The 21132-nt window shown below is 34.8% G+C and overlaps 1 protein-coding gene across 1 annotated transcript in view; it reads right to left on the bottom strand.

Annotated features, from left to right (window-relative positions):
- HSD17B4 (hydroxysteroid 17-beta dehydrogenase 4) overlaps window positions 1-21132 on the bottom strand; it is an 89316-nt gene that overhangs the window by 1230 nt on the left and 66954 nt on the right. Inside the window, exons 18-23 of the mRNA XM_010353791.1 lie at window positions 15756-15825; window positions 15052-15158; window positions 13865-13951; window positions 11065-11151; window positions 9629-9767; window positions 4534-4661 (exon numbers count right to left, since the gene is read on the bottom strand). Of these exons, the coding sequence (XP_010352093.1) occupies window positions 4534-4661; window positions 9629-9767; window positions 11065-11151; window positions 13865-13951; window positions 15052-15158; window positions 15756-15825 (618 nt within the window). The remainder of the gene's footprint in view (window positions 1-4533; window positions 4662-9628; window positions 9768-11064; window positions 11152-13864; window positions 13952-15051; window positions 15159-15755; window positions 15826-21132) is intronic.

Consider the following 21132-nt stretch of genomic DNA (forward strand, 5'->3'; position numbering starts at 1 on the left):
CCTATCAGTAAAATAAAAATAATCAATCATCGTTTTTACAGCTTACATAAAATATGAAGTGAAAAAGCCTCTAGATTTCTAGCGAAATGGAAAAAATAGTGATACCTATACACACTTAGCATTACAAAGCAACTCCACAAATATAATCTCACTTAAGAATCATAGCGGTCAACTTGAAGTGGGCATATCAGCAGTTCTTACCCCGGCTGACAGATGAGAAACTGAATTTCAGAGAGCTTATTAAATAACCTGCTCAAGTCTACAGAGCCAGCAAGAAGTAGAGCCAGGGCTTAAACTCAAGTGTTCTTTGCTCAGCAATGCTTGTTAACAATACTTGTTAACTAGCACCACTTAGTCTCAGAAGCAAACCCTCCTAAACTGGAGAAAAGGCAACAACTTTTTATTCCAGAAATAGTAAGAGAGAGCTCATTCAGTCACAATGAAATTCATTCAAACAGGAGACCAGAATTTCAAAACTAAGATTTCTTTCACTATGCAGTTACAAAAAACAAACAAACAAAACGATGGTCTGCAACTCTGCACGGAAGGAGTCAGTACTTAGGCCTGCCTGCTAGGTACTACACTCTGAAAGAGATTTACAACCTAAAACAAGAACACCTAATTACTTGAAGTAAAAATATCAATTTTGAACATTTTTGAGCAGAAGAATTTTGTACATAAATCTTTCCTCCTATCTATTTTCTTATTTCTTAAAGCTCTTAACGATACGTCCATATTGCCAGTTTCCAAACTCTGCACTGCCATGCACCGGACATCACAGCAAACTCTCTCAGGGGCACTTTGGAATGCTGTTAATTTGGAAGGAAAATACAGTCATACTGGTTGAACACAAAAAACTAATTGTTTTGAACTACTTCATAAATGAAACTGTCAGGTATATGGTTTGGCCTAGGAGTGCAATGCAAAAAGTAGTAGACTATAAACTGCCATCAAGGAAGAAGGTCTGGAAGCACTGTGCTTTCCAGAAAGGCTATACCAACTATTGATTAATTGATTGAGACAGGGTCTTGCTCTGTCACCCAGGCTACAGCTGCATGATCACGCTCACTGCAGCCTAAACCTCCTGGGCTCAGGTGATCCTCCCACCTCAGACTCTCAAGTAGCTGGGACCACAGGTGTGTGCCACCACACCAGGCTAATTTTTTTTTTGGAAGAGACAGGATCTCACTATGTTGCCCAGGCTCAAACTCCTGGACTCAAGCAATCCTCCTGCCTTGGCCTCCCAAAGTGCTGGAACTACAGGCACCAGACATTGTTCCTGGCCTATACCAATTTTATATTCCCTCCAGCTCCATGTAAATTATCTTATCCTAACCTTAAAAATACTATTTTCTTACACTTTGAAAACATGAGGCAAAAATAACATGCTTTAATTTGTATTTTTGGATACTGGGAAAATTTTTTTTTCTTTCGTATGTTAGTCATTTCTATTTATTTCATTAATTACTGTTCCATACCTTTTGTTCACTTTTTCTTTTTATTATTATTATACTTTAAGTTCTAGGGTACATGTGCACAATACACAGGTTTGTTACATATGTATACATGTGCCATGTTGGTGTGCTGCACCCATTAACTCGTCATTTACATTAGGTATATCTCCTAATGCTATCCCTCCCCCCTCCCTATCCCCCAAGACAGGCCCTGGTGTGTGATACTCCCCACTCTGTGTCCAAGTGTTCTCATTGTTCAATTCCCACCTATGAATGAGAACACGCAGGGTTTGGTTTTCTGTCCTTGCAATAGTTTGCTGAGAATGATGGTTTCCAGCTTCATCCATGTCCCTACAAAGGACATGAACTCGTCCTTTTTTATGGCTGCAGAGTATTCCATGGTGTATATGTGCCACATTTTCTTAATCCAGTCTGTCATTGATGGACTTTTGTTCACTTTTTCTATTGAGATAGTAGTGCTTTCCAGAATTTTTGGAATTACACTATGTATCATCGTTTTATTTTTTTCCCTCGATTTATGGAAATATACTATAGAGTCTGACATGCAGACGTTTCTAATTTCTATATAGCCTGAACTACTGATAATGAGCTTTCATTCCTTACTTCTATATTCTCTTTAATCTACCTGAGTATTAACTGAATGTCTACAGTATACCAGGCAATATTCTCGGCTAGGCTGAAATCTGTCCCTGTTCTCACAGAGCTAACATCAAACTCAGGGAGTCAGAAAGGAAAATGTAAACAAATAATTAAAGCCTATTATACATGCAATGAAGGAGAAAACAGGTTGTTATCAGAATGTCACAGGAAGAAATTACTTTGGATGAAATGAAGCCAGCCATGCAAACAGCTAGGGGGAGAAATTCCAGAAAAGGCAAATGCATAGACATTGAAGGAGTAAAAGCAGACGGGAAGGAACTGAGGAAGGACAAAATAACAATAAAATAACTAGAATGAGCATTATAGGTGACGAGGCAAGTGGCATGGGATGCAGCCGGAAAAAGGAGCAAGGGAAAGAAACATCATATACGACACGGTACCAGCTAGTTTGGATTTTATACACATGCAAAAGGAAATCTTGGAGATTTTTATCAAGTGGGATGATAAATATGAACCAGTAATTAATGAAAGTAGTAGAAATGACTAACATAAATAATCTAATCTGATTTACATTTTTAAAGGATTACTCTGGCTCCTGGGTGGAGAACAACAGACTGAATGGGAGAGACAAGACTGGAGGAAGTAAGACAGGTGAGAGATGACGGAGGCTGGTATCACGGTGATATCTCTAGAGAGGAAGAGAAGATGAATTCAAGATATATTTTGGAGAAAGATCAGACAGAAGTAAGGATGAAAAGGATACAGAAGGGCAGAAGGAATCTAAGATAATTTTTACATTTCTGGGCTTATTAATTTGGGTAAATAGATGATGGTGCCACTGATTAAGAAGGAAGAGATGGGGGGAGAAAAATAAATCACAAGTTCTATTTTGGTCACGGAAAGTTTGACATGCCAGTAAGTTTCTCATCCGAGTGGTCAAGCAGAGGGGTGGTTCTATCACTATGGAGCTCAGAGAAGATCAAGTGGAGCCAAATTCCTCGCCTGCAGGCCTTTGTACTGGTTGTTTCCTTAGCCTGATGACTCATTCTGATACTCTGTTCAAGTCTCTATCAGCCATTTCAGGTACCTTAGAAAACCCCCAGAAGGTATTTTAAACAACCCAATTTAACATAGTTCCCCTGTCCTGTCACAGTCCAACTCAAGGGTTGGCAAACAACAGCTGGAGAACCAGATCTAGTCAGCTGTGTGTTTCTGTAAAGTTTTATTGTAACACAGTCACACTCCATTGTTTACATATTCTGCATGGCTACTTTAAGGCTACAATGGCAAAGCTGAAGAGCTGCAACAGAGACCACCTTGCCCACAAAGCCTGAAATATTTACTATGTAACCCTTTACAGAAAAAGTTTGCCAGTCATTGCTTTAACACTGTACTCAGCCTTATTTTTCCCTAACTTGAAATTTTATTTCTTTTGCATTAGTACACTAAAAGGAAGCTCCATACAGTAGGGTTTTGTCTTAATTCAGCCGATACCTAGAACCTGAATCAGAGTAGGTACTAAATAAATTCCTGGAAAGAAATTAACAGAGGGTTCATTGCACTGCGAAGCACTATAGCTCTTCATACATATTATTGGGTTTAGTTCTTATAACAAGCCTTTGTAAATACTGTAATTATTAAACTCATTTTACAAATAAGAAAATGAAGGCTTTTGGATGTCAGGACCAAGATTCAAATTTAGATTTTATCTGATGCCAAAGACTATTTTTTACCTACTATACTACAATTCCTTTTAGTCTTTCTCTACAGGAAAGTCGTATATTTCCTCATTTATTCCCATTACTCCTATGTGAAAGCTATTCTTAAATAACTGCACTCAGCCATTTGTTTGAACTGCTTCATTCTAAGAATCAATAAGTTAGTTCCCTTGGGATTTCTAACTACATAATCACAAATGGAAAATAACAAATTCTTCTCCTCCATTCTAACTGCCACATCAATTACTTTAATTTTCTATATTTGTGGATTGGCCAAAAGTTTCAGAATAACATTAACTAAATAATGGTCACAGAAGGCACTCTTGATTTAATCATGATTTTCCACTGAAATGCCTGTAAGATTCACCCTAAGACAGACATCGGCTATTATGTTAAAATACCCTTCTAGTTCCAATATTCAATGATTTCTTAATCTTATATATTGGGAATGTCTAATTTTATGTAGTATCTACTAATATCATATGGTTTTTCACCTTTGAACACATAACAGAACATATTAAAAAATATAGGTGTGGGTTCAGTCTTAAAAAGTGTCAGCTGAAACTCCATTAAAAAAGAAATATATGACCTGTCAACCAGAATATCAGTAGCAACTATGTCATCTTCAGAGTTGTAAGAAACCTGGCTTATTAATCAGAATTTGGGAGTCAGCTTAAAAACTGCAATTGTCAAAGAGGAAACAATAACACAATGAATAAATGAACATTTGAGAACATTACCTTCTGAGGGTCAAGCTTGCCCAGGACCACCTCCATGAAATCTTCATCTGAAAGTATGATTGTTGTATCAGCAGCACCTTTTGCAGGGCCTTGGTACACTTTTCCAGAACCACTCTTCAGGTCAATAGCTGGGAAAAATAGGAAGAAACCAATGTGTATCTTTTTCTCTCCACAAAATGAGGGTAAAATAAACCAAGTAAAATGCAGACATTTCTATAGTTTCCACATTAATGTGGCACTTATTCTACACTATTCTCTTGATTATACATTATCTATCATTTAGAAAAAAGCAAAATAGAGAAATTCAGGAATACAGAAATTCAAGGTAAAGAAGTGGAACTTCCAGTTCTGTAGTGGCTCAGGTCATGGTCTGCAACCACCACCATCACCTTGAGTTTACAGACACTTATAAGATCACAGCTAAACTTATTGCAGAAGTGAAGAAATAGACTGTATTCATTTTCTCTTAGTGGCAGAATTCATTACAGGCATCTTACTGTCGATATTTAGCTCTGTATTTATGTAGTAACTAAGCTTCTGAAAGAGTCCATAACAATTTCAGTCATACTTTACAGCATTCAATGAGGGAGGGGTGAGGTAACAGATGACAACATGGCATCTGAAAACTCGGAGACCCCTGAGGATCCTATTAGGATGTATACTTTACAAACCACAAAGGGCTACTATAAGAGAAAGAAGGAACTGTTTTTGTTTATGCCACCTTCCCTTAATATTAGAAGGTCTTTGCTGGCACAAACATTGTTTTGTCTTTGTATCCCCTGTACTTCCTTGAAGAGAAAATACTTAGGAGTTATTTGTTAAATGGAAAAGCACATGAAAGAAGGATGTGTAACCCCCCCCCCCCCGAAAAATATATATATATAATATATATTAATAGTAACAAATACAAAGAAAGAAACTCAGGTTAAAAATTAAGATTTTTAAAAAATCACACCAAGAGCATACTAGTTTTGTGTTATTTCTGCCAAAAGTTCATAAACTAAAACTAATCATGAAAAAAGCATTAACTAAAAACAAACCAAAAAGCATGCTATAAAGTAATTGGTCTCCAGTCTTCAAATATCTCAAAATCAAGAAAAGCAAAGACTGAGGAACTCATCCAGATCAAAGCAGACTAGAGACCTAAGAACCAAATGTAATGTATAATCCCAGATTGGACCCTGATCAATTCTTTTTCTTCCTTCATTTTAATAATGAATAATAATTATTGTTTTGCAATAAAGGACACTATTGGGACAATTGTTGAAATATTAACCAGATCTGTAGATTAGCTAATATACTGCATCAATGTTAATCTCCTGATATTGATCTTTGTTGTGTGAATAGATAAGAGAATGTCTTTGTTCTTAAAAAAAATGCCAGTAGAATAGTCTCTTAGGCATACAAGGACATCATGTCTGCAAGTTACTCTTAAATGCTTCAGAAGAAAAAAACACATATGATAGAAAAAAATAGTAAAGAAGATGGGATACAAATTTTAACAATTTGAGGAAACTGGATGAAAGACAGACAAAAGTTCTCTACTATTTTTGCAACTTTTCTATAATTCTGAAATTGTTTCAAAGAAAAAATCACAAAATGATGTTATTAAGAAGAATAACACATAGAAGATGGAAAGTCAGAACTGTTTTAAAGGATTTTTTGCATTTCTGTGTACTTTTGAAGATAAATGTACATGAGCATGCAGTCAGGAGCTGCTGCTGGTAAGAGAAGCAGCAGTCACCGTTGCTTTGGGAATGGTGACCCCTGAGGCAGATATGCCTCCAACAGGCCCCTATTCCTAACTGGAGAGCATATTTGTTTTCAAGGAAAATCTTTCAAGACTTTTCTATAAATGCATGAGACACTCATTTCAATCCAAATCCAATGTTTGGAACCATCACCCTTGAGATTTATTTCATATCCAAGTTGAGAATCCTAAGCGGCAATCTGGTTTGACTGCTAGAAGATGAGCACCAACCCACGAGCTCAGAGGTTTTAATGATCACATGGTATCCTCAAGAATTAACTATTCTGGTATCAAAAGAATGCCCGTTCCCAAATCTCTGTAAATTCTTACATATTGTGGCAAATGTCTAAGATTCAAAATAGATAACCTCTAAGAGTCAAAGACCATCCTCATCCAGTCACATTGTCATACAGTACACATACAGTACATAATGGAGGCTTGGATTTTGTCTAGACATGCAGACTTTACACAATTAATTATAGTACATATCTTTTAAAACTCGGCTCATTTTATTATTTAACAAATAATATTCAAACAAAAATCCAGAGTATTTGTACCATCTTGCTATCTAAATGTAAATTCCTCTTATGTTCCTATAATGGAAATGATTACAAACATGTGAAAGGAAACCAAATTTAAATTCAGGAGGAAAACCACCAAACTGCTCAAAGTCAACCAGCTTAAATGTATCATCCTAAAGAAAACAAAACAGATTTTGCTCAGCAACATTGTATTCAGCACATGGAAATAAATCTTTGTCAAAAGTTTCAGTAATATTATTTTACAGGTATTGGATACATTCAAACAATAGATTTCTATTTGAAAGTATAGGATTGTCTGTGCCTCGACTACCAATAAATTGCATATTTAAAACCTGTGGGCCAAATTCTAGGACATTCATTTTGTTTACAGACAAATGGAAATTTTAGAACCATTATTCCATGAAATGAACAGGAACAGCAGGACCAACAAAGATTTTCCTTCCATTTTCTTCCCACGTCATGAAGCAAGATGGTGCATGAAGTTAACGTTCTTCGTTCCAACTACTAATTCCTCAAATATGCTTTCCAACTCTCTGCCTCCAGCTATGAAGTTACTCCTAAGTTCAGACCCACAGTCTGCACAATCTAGTGCAGGTACAGTGTGGGTACCACAATTTATCTTCTTCTCTCCCAAACCTTCCTCCTCTACCTGTTTCATACTTCTAGTAACGCAGCCAGCATCCTCAAGCACACACATCAGGCTCCAAACCACAGCATTAGTTTTGACTCTTTCTCATTCCTGTTGTTTTTTAGACATAATCAGTAGCTAAGTTAGCCAATTCAATCTTAGCAACAGTTCTATATGGGCCTCTCCTCTTCATTATTACCGTTTCCTTAATTGAGGTCCCCTTCCTTTTACTCTGCAGTACAACAACCTTTGTTTCCTCAACTCCAGTATTTCAGCTTTCCTGACACACTGCCTCTAAATAATTATTCCTACGGATTTAAAAAAAATAAAAGGCATCCTGTCTATTCATATTTGTAGTCTCCACCTAGCAGAGAACTTGGCATATAAATACTCAAATGTTCATTGAATGAACCAATCCTCCCATTCTCTGAAAGCAGAGAGCACCCTTTTCCATGTCTCTTAACACTTGTGTTCTACAAGAATTATTTATATACGTGTACAGGCCCACAATTCCTTATCTGAATGAACTGCTTCAGGCTGATGTGTTTTGGAATTTGGAATCAGATTTTAGGAAGGAAATATAATACATAAAACATGTATTCCATATTACAAATGGCCCCCAACAGTGCAACAATCTATAAACAAGTATATTACTTCTACATTTGTCTAACTCACATTAGGTGAGTTAAAGACAATCGATAGCATCATGTAAGTTCAAGTCAGGCTTCACCACCAGTGAATCATGAGAAAAAAACTGTTCACTTTTAGAGCTTTCTGGTTTCTGGAGTTTCAGATAAGAGTACCTGTGTTTTAATTTTCAGGAGCAGACTATTCTGTAGGCCACATAAACCCTCTGATTCTTTATCTTCCTTGTGCCTTTACGTCATCTTTCATTTTCTCTGAATTTTTACTGTTGCTTAGAACAATAAAATAGGATTCAAAGGGTTTACTACAACAACTCCTGGCTGGGTTTAGAAATTAATAGCAATAAATACTATAAAATATGTTAGTCACTTATGAAATATCTCACTGGTATCATATTATACTTACATATTTCACTCACACTATATAAAAAATAAACATCACTATCCATACAAGAAATGCATTATTTTAATAAAAGGTAAAGCATCAGTTTCAGAACCTTTTTTTAAAAGGCAGCCATACTATTTTCTAAAACGATGCTTTCTACATGGCTTTTAACACTCATTCAACAAATACAGAGTCAGACTAGTTATTATGTGTTATTGACCATACTAGAAGCTAGACATAAACAAACCGTAGCCATTTCTCAGGGTTAAGTCCAAAGTCAAATGAGAGAAAACACATAATTATAAATGACCATAATGCAGTAAGATAACTGTGACAAGCAACAGACTCTGTTGAAAGGGAATTTAGGGACTTAGTCTTCTACCTCCTATCCTTTTTCATCTTTTCAACCTAATTGAAGAATCTCTAGGAAAATAAAGGTGAGGTCAGAATATTCTATAAATAAAAGTTTGTGCCATGATTAAGGATGTGAGTTACATGGCAGATGCAAAAGATCTGATAGAATATTTTTTCTTTATTCTTTTTATCCTCTAATTTCTCTTTCTTCACAAAATGGTACCAGGGTCCCCTTGGACCTCCACAAGTGAAAAGAAATATGACTTTCTGTCTGTAGCAAGATGTTTTATATTGGGTGCATGGCATTCTAATAGATAATTCCCCTAGACTAGATACTAAACAAACACCTTTGACTACAATCTGTATATATCTAAAAAATAGTGATTTTATATTGATAATTAAGATAATCCAAATTATTATTTTGGTATGAAGAAAATAACTTTATAACTGTCAAACATCATGACTTAAAAAGACTTCATTTTGACTTGATGAATTTGATAAAGATGCATGTAGCCAAGATGACTGTTTAAACTACTTTCAAGGGTTACAATGAAATCTTAAAACAGGTATTTTCATTTCAATTGATTCCCTACATCACACACACACACACACACACACACACACACACACACACACCCCTTTGGACATTCCCAAACCTATTCATTCCCACGGGAGAAGAAAAAAAACTTACCTAAAAAGGTAAGATTTACCTACCTTCAAAGGTCTTTGTTAAAAAGATACTTTTTATTTACTAAGAATTAAGAATATTATAAAATCAGGGCTATAACTTACTCCACTTAGCCCCAATATTTCCGCCTTTGGTTATATGCCACTCAAATACAGCATTTACTTTCTTCACCACCTCAGGCCCAACATCCTTTAGGCGGCGTCCTATTTCCTCAAATACGAGCGTACTCTGAAGCTTCCCACCCTAACAACAACAACAAAAAAATTAACTTTAAAAGTTCTGTAAAAACAACTCAAGGAGAAAGTGATTATAAAATATATGTGCAAAAAAAATGACTTTTTAAAACTCTGTACATAAGTCAGTTTTCTTCATACAATGTGTCTTTCATACTTTCTTTATATTTATATACATCAGAGCCTCAGTGCTCTTAATAAGAGGATTTTACTTTTATTAGAATTCAGAAATAATATTTTAAAAGAAAAATAGGAACTGGACAACCTATGTTTAGCTAACTTTAGAAAGATCCTGATCAAATTAATCAACTTCTATGGTCTCATTTTTTTATTTATAAAATGGGACTACATTACATGAAGTCTGAATTTCTTTATGGCTCTAAAACTTCTTAAGTTTTTGGGGGTTTTTTTTGTTTGTTTTCCTTTTTTTTTTTTTTTTTTTTTGAGACAGACTCATTACCCAGGCGAAAGTGCAGTAGCGTAATCTCAGCTCACTGCAACCTCCACCTCCAAGGTTCAAGTGATTCTCCTGCCTCAGCTTCTTGAGTAGCTGGGATTATAGGAGCCCGCCATCAAGCCTGGCTAATTTTTGTATTTTCAGTAGAGACGGAGTTTCACCACGTTGGCCAGGCTGGTCTTGAACTCCTGACCGCAGGTGATCTAACCACTTCAGCCTCCCAAAGCGCTGGGATTACAGACATGAGGCACTGAGCCCGGTCTAAATTTTTTTTGTTTTTTTTTAGCCTATTCTTAAGGAATTTTAATTTTCAGTCAGTTATGTGGTTTATAACAGACAATTAAAGATCATGGGGATCAAAACCTCAACATTACAAAGCTAACATTTCAGAAATAAACATTTTTATCAAAAGTCTCAGCGTGCTAATAAAGAATACAATGTTTTAATAAATTACACACACTATTGGTTTATATATTTGCATACAAAGCTTTATATAAATCTTTAAATCAAGAAAAAGGTACAGGATATTCAACTTTTTAATCTATTTTTCTCCAAAACGCTGTTTGCTTAAGATTCTGATTAAACAACTGATTTATTTACTCTAAAACTAGAAGATCATGTTCTCTTGAAAGATGTCCCAGTATTCTGCAAAACAAGTTTTTTAAAGTTTATAAATTGCCAGAGTATTCCTTCTATTCCAAGTGGTTTTGAAATTAATGTCTTTCACTTCAAGAATTAAGAATAGTTTCATGGTTGTTAATTTTCTAAAGTAGCCTAACCATTCTTAAGGTCACCCTAACTGAAATTCCTAAATAAGGAAGTGGCTTGGATACTAATCTTTATAACCTACCTCAGAGGGTGTCTTAGCTGAAGTATCAGATGTTGGTGCAAGATCCACATATGCATTTGAAATGACAATGTCTCCAGTTTCTTGGACCTCAGGAGGAGAAGACAAAAAAAAGATGTATTCTGATTACAATGGAAGTGTAATTTCACTGTGAAACAGTACAAAGTTTAAAATGTATATTTTTGCCTCATATGAAAAAGAATATAATAATGCAGATAAAATAAAAGGCCGATAAAGTAAAAGTCAAGATGAATAAACACAAGGGCTTTCTGATTTCACACAACTGTTACTAACCCTGGCTTTAGAGTCAACTGGAGCCCTTAGAAAAACAAAAAACCTTACGAGGTCCCATCCCCCAAATTCCAATGTAAATACGCAGAGACAGACTGGGTCTTGGCATTTCGGGCATTCTTTTAGGGGGAAGTGGGGATCAGGGGATGAACTCTTATAAACAGAATTCAGTCCATGCTGAATCCTTATAAATAGTAAAAGGCATAGCACAACAGTCACATGAGGCAGTGGTGCTCAGAGTACATTTGTTCTGCTAATACAGAATAAAATTGGCTAGGAACAAACCATAATAGTGTTTTTTAAGTAGTAATTCCAGGTCTTATCTCAAGAGGAAGTGTACACAGCATAAGTTAAATGCCTAAATAGGCTTTTATCAAAATGGGCATTAAAGGAACTCAAATTCTAATTCCTAGTCCCTCATTTCAAATTATTCCAATGGCTATTCTTTCATAAAAATTGTGGTATTGCTACAAATGTATAGGATAAGTTTCTAAAGTTTAAGGTAGCATTTATTAAAACTTTGATTTTTAACAATCAAGAAGATCATTCTCTTGACTACATCTCATCATATTTTGGAGGAAAAAAGATCTTTCAAGTAATTTGTTCTCTTTACTTCAAATTACATACATTGAAAAGCATGGAAAGAGATAATTCACAAAATGCACTTTAGTAAATTACTTTATTGTTACCAAGTCAAACAAATCATTTTAAAACACTGGTTTAAAATGTTTCTTATATCTTAAGAATAGAAAGGAAAGGAGGAATGGAAGAAGGGAGGGAGAAAGTGAGAAAAGGAGGAAGGGAGAGAAGGAGTCCTAAAACTAATAGAAAAAGAATATCTATAATCACTGAAGAAAAATATAGCAAATATGCTGAAAAGATAAAACAGCATGCTTAGGATTTAACAAAATGGCAAGAATACTTTATATTTAGACATTTAATCATTTCTCAGCCCTTCAAGTTTGTATCCATACAATTATTTACATACTATTCATCACCAGAATTGCAGGAAAATAAAAACCTGTAATATAGGCACGGTCCTTAACACTTTTAGAGTTCATAATCTCAATCAAAAAGCAAAATTTACTCATACAAAACAAATTAGGAAATGTGAGGGCTCCAAAATATGTGGCACAGATATTAGCTGCGAAGGCTTACAGAGAACACTAATTTGAGTGTATGTACGGGTAGAAAAGTGGGGAATAGTAAGAGACTGCCTCTAAGAGCAAAGTGGAGCTTGAACTTAAGCCTAAAGGACAGGGAGAATTTGAAAAGTAAAACAAACAATATGTACAGATTAAGCAGGAAAATGGTACTGCAACCAACAGAAAGGAATTAGGAGTAAGACAACCATGTAAGAAGAATTTTGCAGAGTTATCTATTTGTGAAAGAAAACATGATACAAAAAAGACATTTGGGGCCTGGAATCAAAGCTTTGAAGCCATGCTGATCTGGTTTCTATGCCAGCTCAACCACTTGCTGTGTGACCATGAGCAAGTTATTTAGGACACCTAGATTAGATTTTCTTAGGAACCTAGATTTTCTTATATTTACATGCAGATTTATTATGTATATTAAACAAAATACTATTGCCAGTTTATAGGTTCTCAATAAATGAAAGCTATTACCATTATCATTGGAGTTGTTTAATATGCTCTATATAGCATGAAATGATCAAGCCAAAAAGTATTACCCTAGTCAACTGTGTTAACAAAAACTGTCTTTCAATAACTTGCAAATAAAACAATGACTGCATGTCCTTTTAGTATTTTACTGGAGCATTGCTAACAGCCTCACCCCAAAATAACCTCACTCTATAGGGAGGTACAACTTTATTTGGCTTGTCATTTACTATTTGCTAGGCCCAGACTCTGATGTACTTGTTAATTTGTGGATTTTTGTGTAATCAAGATGCATATGATTTCTGTCCACAGAAAAATCATAAAGGGTAAGATTTTATTGTTCTGCAGGATATTAACTAATTTTGTCTCTAACTCTGCAAAATTATTTTAGAACGACTTTCCTATTGGACCATATAAACATGCTGTTCTAACTGTCTTTTGAACATGTTTTATCATATTGCAAGATCCTTCATTAATGAGTCAAATAGATTTCTGTCGTGTTTTCACTGTATATCCGTCTGAGTCATGCCTTTAACATTTTTGATGATATTTTGACAATGACTTGATTGACTAGTTGAGCCAAAAAGACACGGTTGGTTGGGTTTTCAGAATATCTGGGCCACAGCTACATAGATAGGTACCAATTTAGTTGAAAATAAAAGAGAAAATAAAACACAAGGTGCAAAACACTTCTTTTTTCTTTTTTTAAAAAAGTGTTGCTTGATAAATAAAAACTTTGAAAATCCCAGACAAGATGTATCTTATTTTTAATTAAAAGTTACAAAAAGAAATTTTCTATCCATAGTACTAACCAAAAAAAAAAAAAAAAAAAGGTAAGATGGAACACAAAGAGAAAGCATGTGAGAAGGGTGGCAAAGCAAAATTCATACCTTGGTTTGAAAATGAATTCTGTTTCCTTCCTTCCACATCTCAGTTTGTAGAGTTTGTCCTGGATATACTGGTTTTGCAAAACGAGCCTTTAAAAAAGAGTTGTGGGGTTAAAAATGTTTTAAAAGGAAACTCTTACTTGTAGGAGAAAAAAATTGGAAAGCAAATTAGAGAGCACAAAAGAAAAAACAACTCGAGGTTTAAAGATATTTAAATTCATAAAAGACCTAAATATAATATGAAAAAATCAGTAAAATAAAGATGTAACTAGCGTAAGTAAGCTGATTCTTTATCTTTCAAAGTATGGAATCAAAAAATAGTGTTTTTTATCTTGACAAATCAAGAAATAAAACCATAATCATATTAGGTAAAGTTATATAGGTACCTCAGAACAACTTAAATAGTTAAAAGTGGCACAAATTAAGTCTGAGGAATGAGGACTGGGGTGAGTATATAGGGCAAAATAATTTCACTTTTTATTTCATAATTGTCTGTATTATTTTCTCTGTGTATATATTACTGGATAATAAAAAATAGTTGTAATAAAACAAAAAGCATGAGAGTAATCAGTGCTATCAAAGGCAGTGCATCAGAAAATATATTTTCATTGCTGCATGGAGAATAAATTAAAAGCTTTCAGAGCTATTTGACAATGCCTTAAACTTTTTTAAGCATACATCTTTTGGCTTAAACTTACACAAAAATAATGTGGGCATGGATATTTTGTTACTTATAATGGATAAAAATTTGAAATCAACTAAAAAGTACAGAGTTAAAACAATAAACAGTCATTATATTGCTGTAGATGTATGTTTATTGGACTTAATCAGCCACTTAACTCTTAATTTTTAATTAAATTAAGGAAAATGATAAAACAGTTTAAAAAAAAAGCAAATCTTGAGTTTTCAAGGCATATGTACTGATATATATATATATATGCACCTAATTAATTTATAAAGCAACCCAGTTGATGTTAAAATTGCAACTGTGCATCCTTCCTGGTGCATGTGCAACAGAGCTATTTATAGCTACAAAAAGAAAGTGTGCTGATTGCCAGGTCAATGAAATAATAAAAATGTACATTGCTGTAGTACAGTATCTATTTTAAGTTAAATCACTAAAACTCCTTTTCTTTTCTAAAGATAGAAAAAGGAAGTAATATTCAAATTATATAATAATATACATTTACCTTAATTGCCTTGAATCTTGACACATCATTATCTGCAAACTGCTGTAAAATACGCCTGGCAGAAAATCCAAATGTACATAATCCATGTAATATGGGCTTGTCAAAACCTAGGAAAGAGAGAACACTGAGTTAGACACATGTTCCTTTAAAGTTTAAAAATCAAGTATAGTTAATTCAGGACTATAAAAATGTCTTTAGACTGCAGTAGCATGAATTATACCATCTATTTTAAGAAACACAGTAGATATTTTTTAAAGAGTATTTCCTGGGAGGAAATTATAAAATAAAGAAAAAAAAAAACAGGAAAAGAATGTGAGAGATCTGGAAACACAATTGTTTTGTTTAGTTTTGGTTGTAACCATGAAATCATCCAGGGTACTCTCAATATCCACATAGGTAGATGATCCTTCCCTACCTTTCAGTTCCTTGCTTTCTCTCCAACGACCTCAGGACACCCACCCTTATGGTCCTATCCTAGACCTCGCACTAGCAGGGACTTCCATCCACCATAATCTGAATTTCAAGTGCACTATTTTCTGAACACATTTCCTACCTTTCCATATCCTTTGCATAAATGTAATAAATAACATGTTTAAAATGTTACTCAAACTACCAGTCATAAGTAGTAGTGTCTTTACATTATTTAGTTAATTAAATATCAAATAGCTAATATTTTTCATTGATACATATTATCGGCAGCTCACCTGCTAGACTAGCAAAGTTAGGATCAATGTGTAAGGGATTCCAGTCTCCACTGAGGCGGTACAAAGCAGCCTGTGGAGAAAGCATAAACATAAATAGAATTCAGTGTTTTGTTAAAATATATTAGATGAAAAATAGGAAACATGGCTAGTTATTGGTATAAGCACTGTATCATAATGTACCTGAGGCTCTGATTTTAAAAACAATTATTCGTAACAATAAAGATTACATATAATGAAATGTTTTTGTGACACTTGCCACTAAAATCAGTGGGAGGGAAAAAAATGTAGAAAGGGAAGCCAAGAATTATAAATGGGTAAAACACTGTTACTACTGCCTAAGGAGACTCACAAAAAGAAGTCAATCAGTCTACTCCCATTTATACACAGATAAGGTAAATGTTTATAGTCTGTTCTAAGCAAGCACAATTTATGCCAACTTTCTTCTTGGGGTGTTTTAAATTGAAGCTTCTAAGACCACATCAGACATCGAAACATCGAAGACTTCTCACTAACTTCCATTCTGCTGGGACACTAAATCCTGAACGTGAGCTCACCCTGCAAGAAACCTGACTGAACTGATAGCTCGCTATTATGATAAAAGTTCTGCTCAGTCCAGATAGCCACATCACTAGTTCACTTAGATAAGGTAGGATTAGCAGTGTGGCCTGGATTACAATAGGGAAAAAGTCACCATACTTTCTGGCATTTAAACGGCACATTCTTCCAAGTTATAAAGCACTTACCAGCACTGAAAGGAAGAAATTCACCAGCTAATAGTATTTAATGTATCTGTAAACTTGACCCTTCTAGGTCAGCCTCAAGACTTCTTCCCTTTCTCATTAATTGCTGTGCTGTTTTCCAAAGACTACTGAAATGTTATGTGAAGACTAGCCATATATTTGTAAAATTACTGATCTTTTATTACTTTTAAAATATTGATTATTTTAACAAGTTTTATTTATAGAAAATACTCTGTAATTCATAAGAAAACATGATTTTCTTTTTAATATGCTTTGCATAAATCCAATAAGCTCTCTTCCTTCCCCATCACTCCATATAATGATTCTATAGATTATTCACTTTCTCAATGACTCAATATTCTTTGTTTTACAAGTCTTCTTAATATAATGAAATCAAATAAACCATTACTGAATACTGGTGACTTGCAAGATCCTATAAGAGATGCTAAGGAAGTAAACGATAATTTTTAAAAAGCACTTTATATAATAAAATGTTAGCAAATATATATCATGATGTTGTATACAAATGAAAGAAAGACACATTTCAGGGCCTGAAATTGTGACAGGAAATTGTCAAACACATGCTAGATCATGGGATTTGGAACCAGGCAGATCTCGATTCAAAGCCAGCTCTACCATTAATGGGCAAGTTTCTTCACCACTCTAAGCCTCAATTTCTCATTTAGAAACATTTAGAGGCTAACAGAACTTACTCTCACAGAGTAGTTGGGAAAAGGTGGGATAAAGCTTACAAGGTATTATATTTGATACATAATACCTCAATAAATGTTAGTTATTTTTTAAAGATTATAGCAACAATATAAACAACCAAGTTTCTAAGATTAGTACTAGTATTCTTATCCCACGTATATCATTCCTATATATGAAAACAATGTTCTAAAGAAATCATATTAATATGAAATATCTCACATTATTTCAATGATGGCATTGCTTTCTATAGATAACAGAGTTAGTTAAACAAAGACAAAAAAGGCTCATTATGAGAAATGACAAAAGCCAACTGACCGGATGTTTGACCCATTCAATCATAACACAAAATAAGCACTGTTCAATTAATAATGACAACTGCCAAAGCTTATCTTCTACATATTTTGAAGAAAAGGCATATTTCACAAGGAAAGCTAAAAGTTTCTTGTTTTGTTTCATTTCTGCCTAGAAATGTCATTATAAATAACAACCACCAAAAAGTAAGAAAAAGACAAATAGCTATATATTATATTGCATGTTAAAAGTAGGTGGGAGGATAATCTGTATACAAGTAAACTATTTCTTAATTTGATTTTTAAAAATTGTACCACTAAGTTAAACTAAATGCTAAATAAATAGGCTCAGGAAACTAGTGCTTTCTAAGTCCTCACATCCTCCAAAAAAAATACAAATAACGAGAACAAATAAAACTACACAAATCTCAAGCCTACAGTGCAACTATAAGACAGAGAACACTGCAAACTTCAAATTCCAGTGAGTCTTAATATAAACACCACTTTTCTATCACCGCTAACTTTTGAGCACCCTCTGAAAGCTACTGCAAAGTGGCAGGGCTGGCAGGGTGCAAAAGCAGTGCATGGAAGAGGGAAAAGGAAAATCACTCCCAGATAAATCCATCTTAAGGGCAAAAATACTGAAATGAATCCTGGAAGATGAGAGCACTGACTACAGTTAAAAGAATAGTACACCAGCCTTCCAGTGGCGGTCCCAGAAAGGCATCACTTTCTGGGATAAGAATATAAAACCGAGATATCCCCTTTGAAAACTGGATGGTGAAGAAAAAAAGCAGCAAGAGAGGAAATTAATGATCCTGCAAGATAATTTATTTTTATTTTTTTAAATAAAACACCTCCCCACAGTGCCCCTTCTTTAAAGCCACCCACTAAAGAAACTGCCTTTTGCTACACAGAGAGAAAGGGCAATTTTGAACTAAGAATCTTGGAAACCATCCCAAACCGCAAAACGCACAGAGGTAAATATCCTTCATCTATACAATGCTACCATAAAACTAAAACTGAAAATGCAAAACAAAACCTTTTAGCAAATGAATTCCACCACCACCCCCACCCCCCGAAATAAACAAACTACCAAACAGAAGAAAACTACAGCAAAACACTCACGCATTTGGGGACGTGAAACAAACACTCTGAATCCAAAATCCAAAACCTAAGACAATAAATGGATGACATACATGAAGAAATAAATAATGATTACATTCAAGAAAGAAACTGAAAGAAAAAATCAAAATCATATAAGAAATGAAGACTAAATCATAAGGTACCCAAAGGAGAACACATTCAAATAAAAATGAAATAAGGGGATGGCAGAAAGGGTGGAAATGAACCATAAGAATGAAAATGAGATCAAGAAGAAACTAAAAAAGAACAGAAGAAAAGTAGTTGAAAGACATAAAAAGATCCAATGTACATATACATGGAGTATCCAAAGAAAGAAAAACAAAATAATGAAAGAGAACTAATATTTAAAATTTTAATACTATAAAACTAAAAGACCTGAATATACATATTAAAAAGGCCCACCAGTATATAAAGAAGACTGACCTGCAACATGCAAGACTGAGACATATCCCAGCAAAACCATTAGATTTAAAAGACAAAAATAATCCTGAGGGCCTCAGGGTAAAGATCAAGTAACTTACAGGGGAAGATAATTAGATTGGCATCTGACTTTTCAAAGGCAACATACAAAGTAAGACAACAATGATGCACCATTTTTAAGAAACAAGATTTTATATCCAACAAAGCTGTCCCTTCAAGTATCTAGGGTAAATAGTTTTAAATATACAGAAACCAAGGCAACACTATACACATGAGCCCTTCTTGGGGTACCTTCCACAGAAGGAGCTTCATCCAACTAAGAGCTGACTAAGAAGCTTTGGCAAAAGGGTTGACATATTCAATTGCAAATATAAAACTGAAAGATGCAGAAAAGTGGAAATAATATATAAATGTTAAATGCTCTAAACAATAAAAATAATGCATCCCCCAAAATGGGAACAATAAGAGGGGAAAAAGGAAGTAAAATAAGCTCTTTTGACTGTTATACAAGAAACAAATGAAGTCAAGGGACAGCAATAAAAACTAAAAAACTAGACGGTCATGGATTAAATGGGAAAATGAGGCACTAAGGTCTTTAAAAAAGGCATAGAGGACTTTTGCTTCTGGCCATAATATAGGACCTGGAATGGACTTACTCTTCCACCACAAACAACTAGAAAAATTATAAAGAAAAAGGTGGGGGTTACCACTGTTCCTAGACACTGGAAAGCAGGCAATGCAGGACTACAATTCTTTACAGAAAAGAAACAAACAAGATGAGCTCTACAACTGTACCGCTTCCTTCTGAAAGCAGTTCCCAGAATGCAATTCAGAAACCTCAAACATAGCAAAGTGGTCTCATTGAGTTACAAATACAGATTAGAATTCTGAAAGGATGATGCAGCTGAATTTGTGTGTACTGAAGAGGAGGAAGTTACACAGAAAAATAACTCCAGAAATCTAAATGGGGGTCTCACTGAGGGCCATAAAAAAAGGTCCTGGAAGATGACACACCACATGAAGAAAGAGGCCATGTGGGGAAGATTCGAAGCACCCCACCCAATAGCTAGCACTAAAACCCCGGATATGCAAAAGAAGCCATCTTGGAACCTTCCAGCCCTTCCCAGCTGCCATCTAAAAGCAGATACACCATTTGTAGCAGAAGCCCTGCCCAGCTGCCATCTAAAAGCAGACACACCATTTGTAGCAGAAGCCCTGCCCAGCTGCCATCTAAAAGCAGCTACAACATTTGTAGCAGAAAGATCACCCAGTCAGCCCAGAGTCTTGGAAAATAATACATCATTGTCAAAAAAAAAAAAAAAAAAAACAGGTAGTAGTTATAAATGTATGGTCATTTTTTTGGTTTCTCAATGATTTGTTTTTGATTCCCAATGATTTATCTCAAACTTTCACCCACAAACAATCAGTGAAGTGAAGGTGACACATACTGGAAACTAAAGACGATGGGTACTGTGGCAGCCTAGACAAAAAGTTCAAAGGAGTCTTCTGGAGCTGCGAGTGGGAGAATATGGCTGTCAGCAATACCTCTCACAGATTCTGAGACCAGAGGATGTACAAGAAGTTTTTTCTTTTAAAAGTTGACAATTGGTGTATCATACTGTGATCGTTTAGTAGAAGCAGAATTATAAAAAAATTATGATAATATTCTAGTGAAACTAAATTAAATGATGGGACTCTTCTAGATGAGATGAATGCTTGTGTTGCTTTGATTCTTAATGACTTTACATGAGTTCTTTATGACCTAAAGGTCCAAATAAAAATAAGAGAGAAAGAACACTCTAGGAGATATGACTTGGTATTTGCAGCATCTGGAATGCAATCAGTCTCTGCATCTAAAATACAGAGTTGATCAGCAGTTCACTTTAGATGATCCCATCAGATAGTAAGCACTTCCTGGCAGTTAGGTGCAAGTGACTCAGATGGTCCAACCAGCATCCATGATCTTTCTAATAGCTTTGTGGCCCCACAAAGGGGTGTTCTAAATCTGCGAAGATCTCCCACTGGAAGACCTGTTTTTGAGCCTAGGTCTGTTTTCAGTTCAAGATGACA

Source organism: Rhinopithecus roxellana, chromosome 3 (assembly GCF_007565055.1).
Source record: "Rhinopithecus roxellana isolate Shanxi Qingling chromosome 3, ASM756505v1, whole genome shotgun sequence".
In the NCBI taxonomy this organism is placed as follows: Eukaryota; Metazoa; Chordata; class Mammalia; order Primates; family Cercopithecidae; genus Rhinopithecus; species Rhinopithecus roxellana.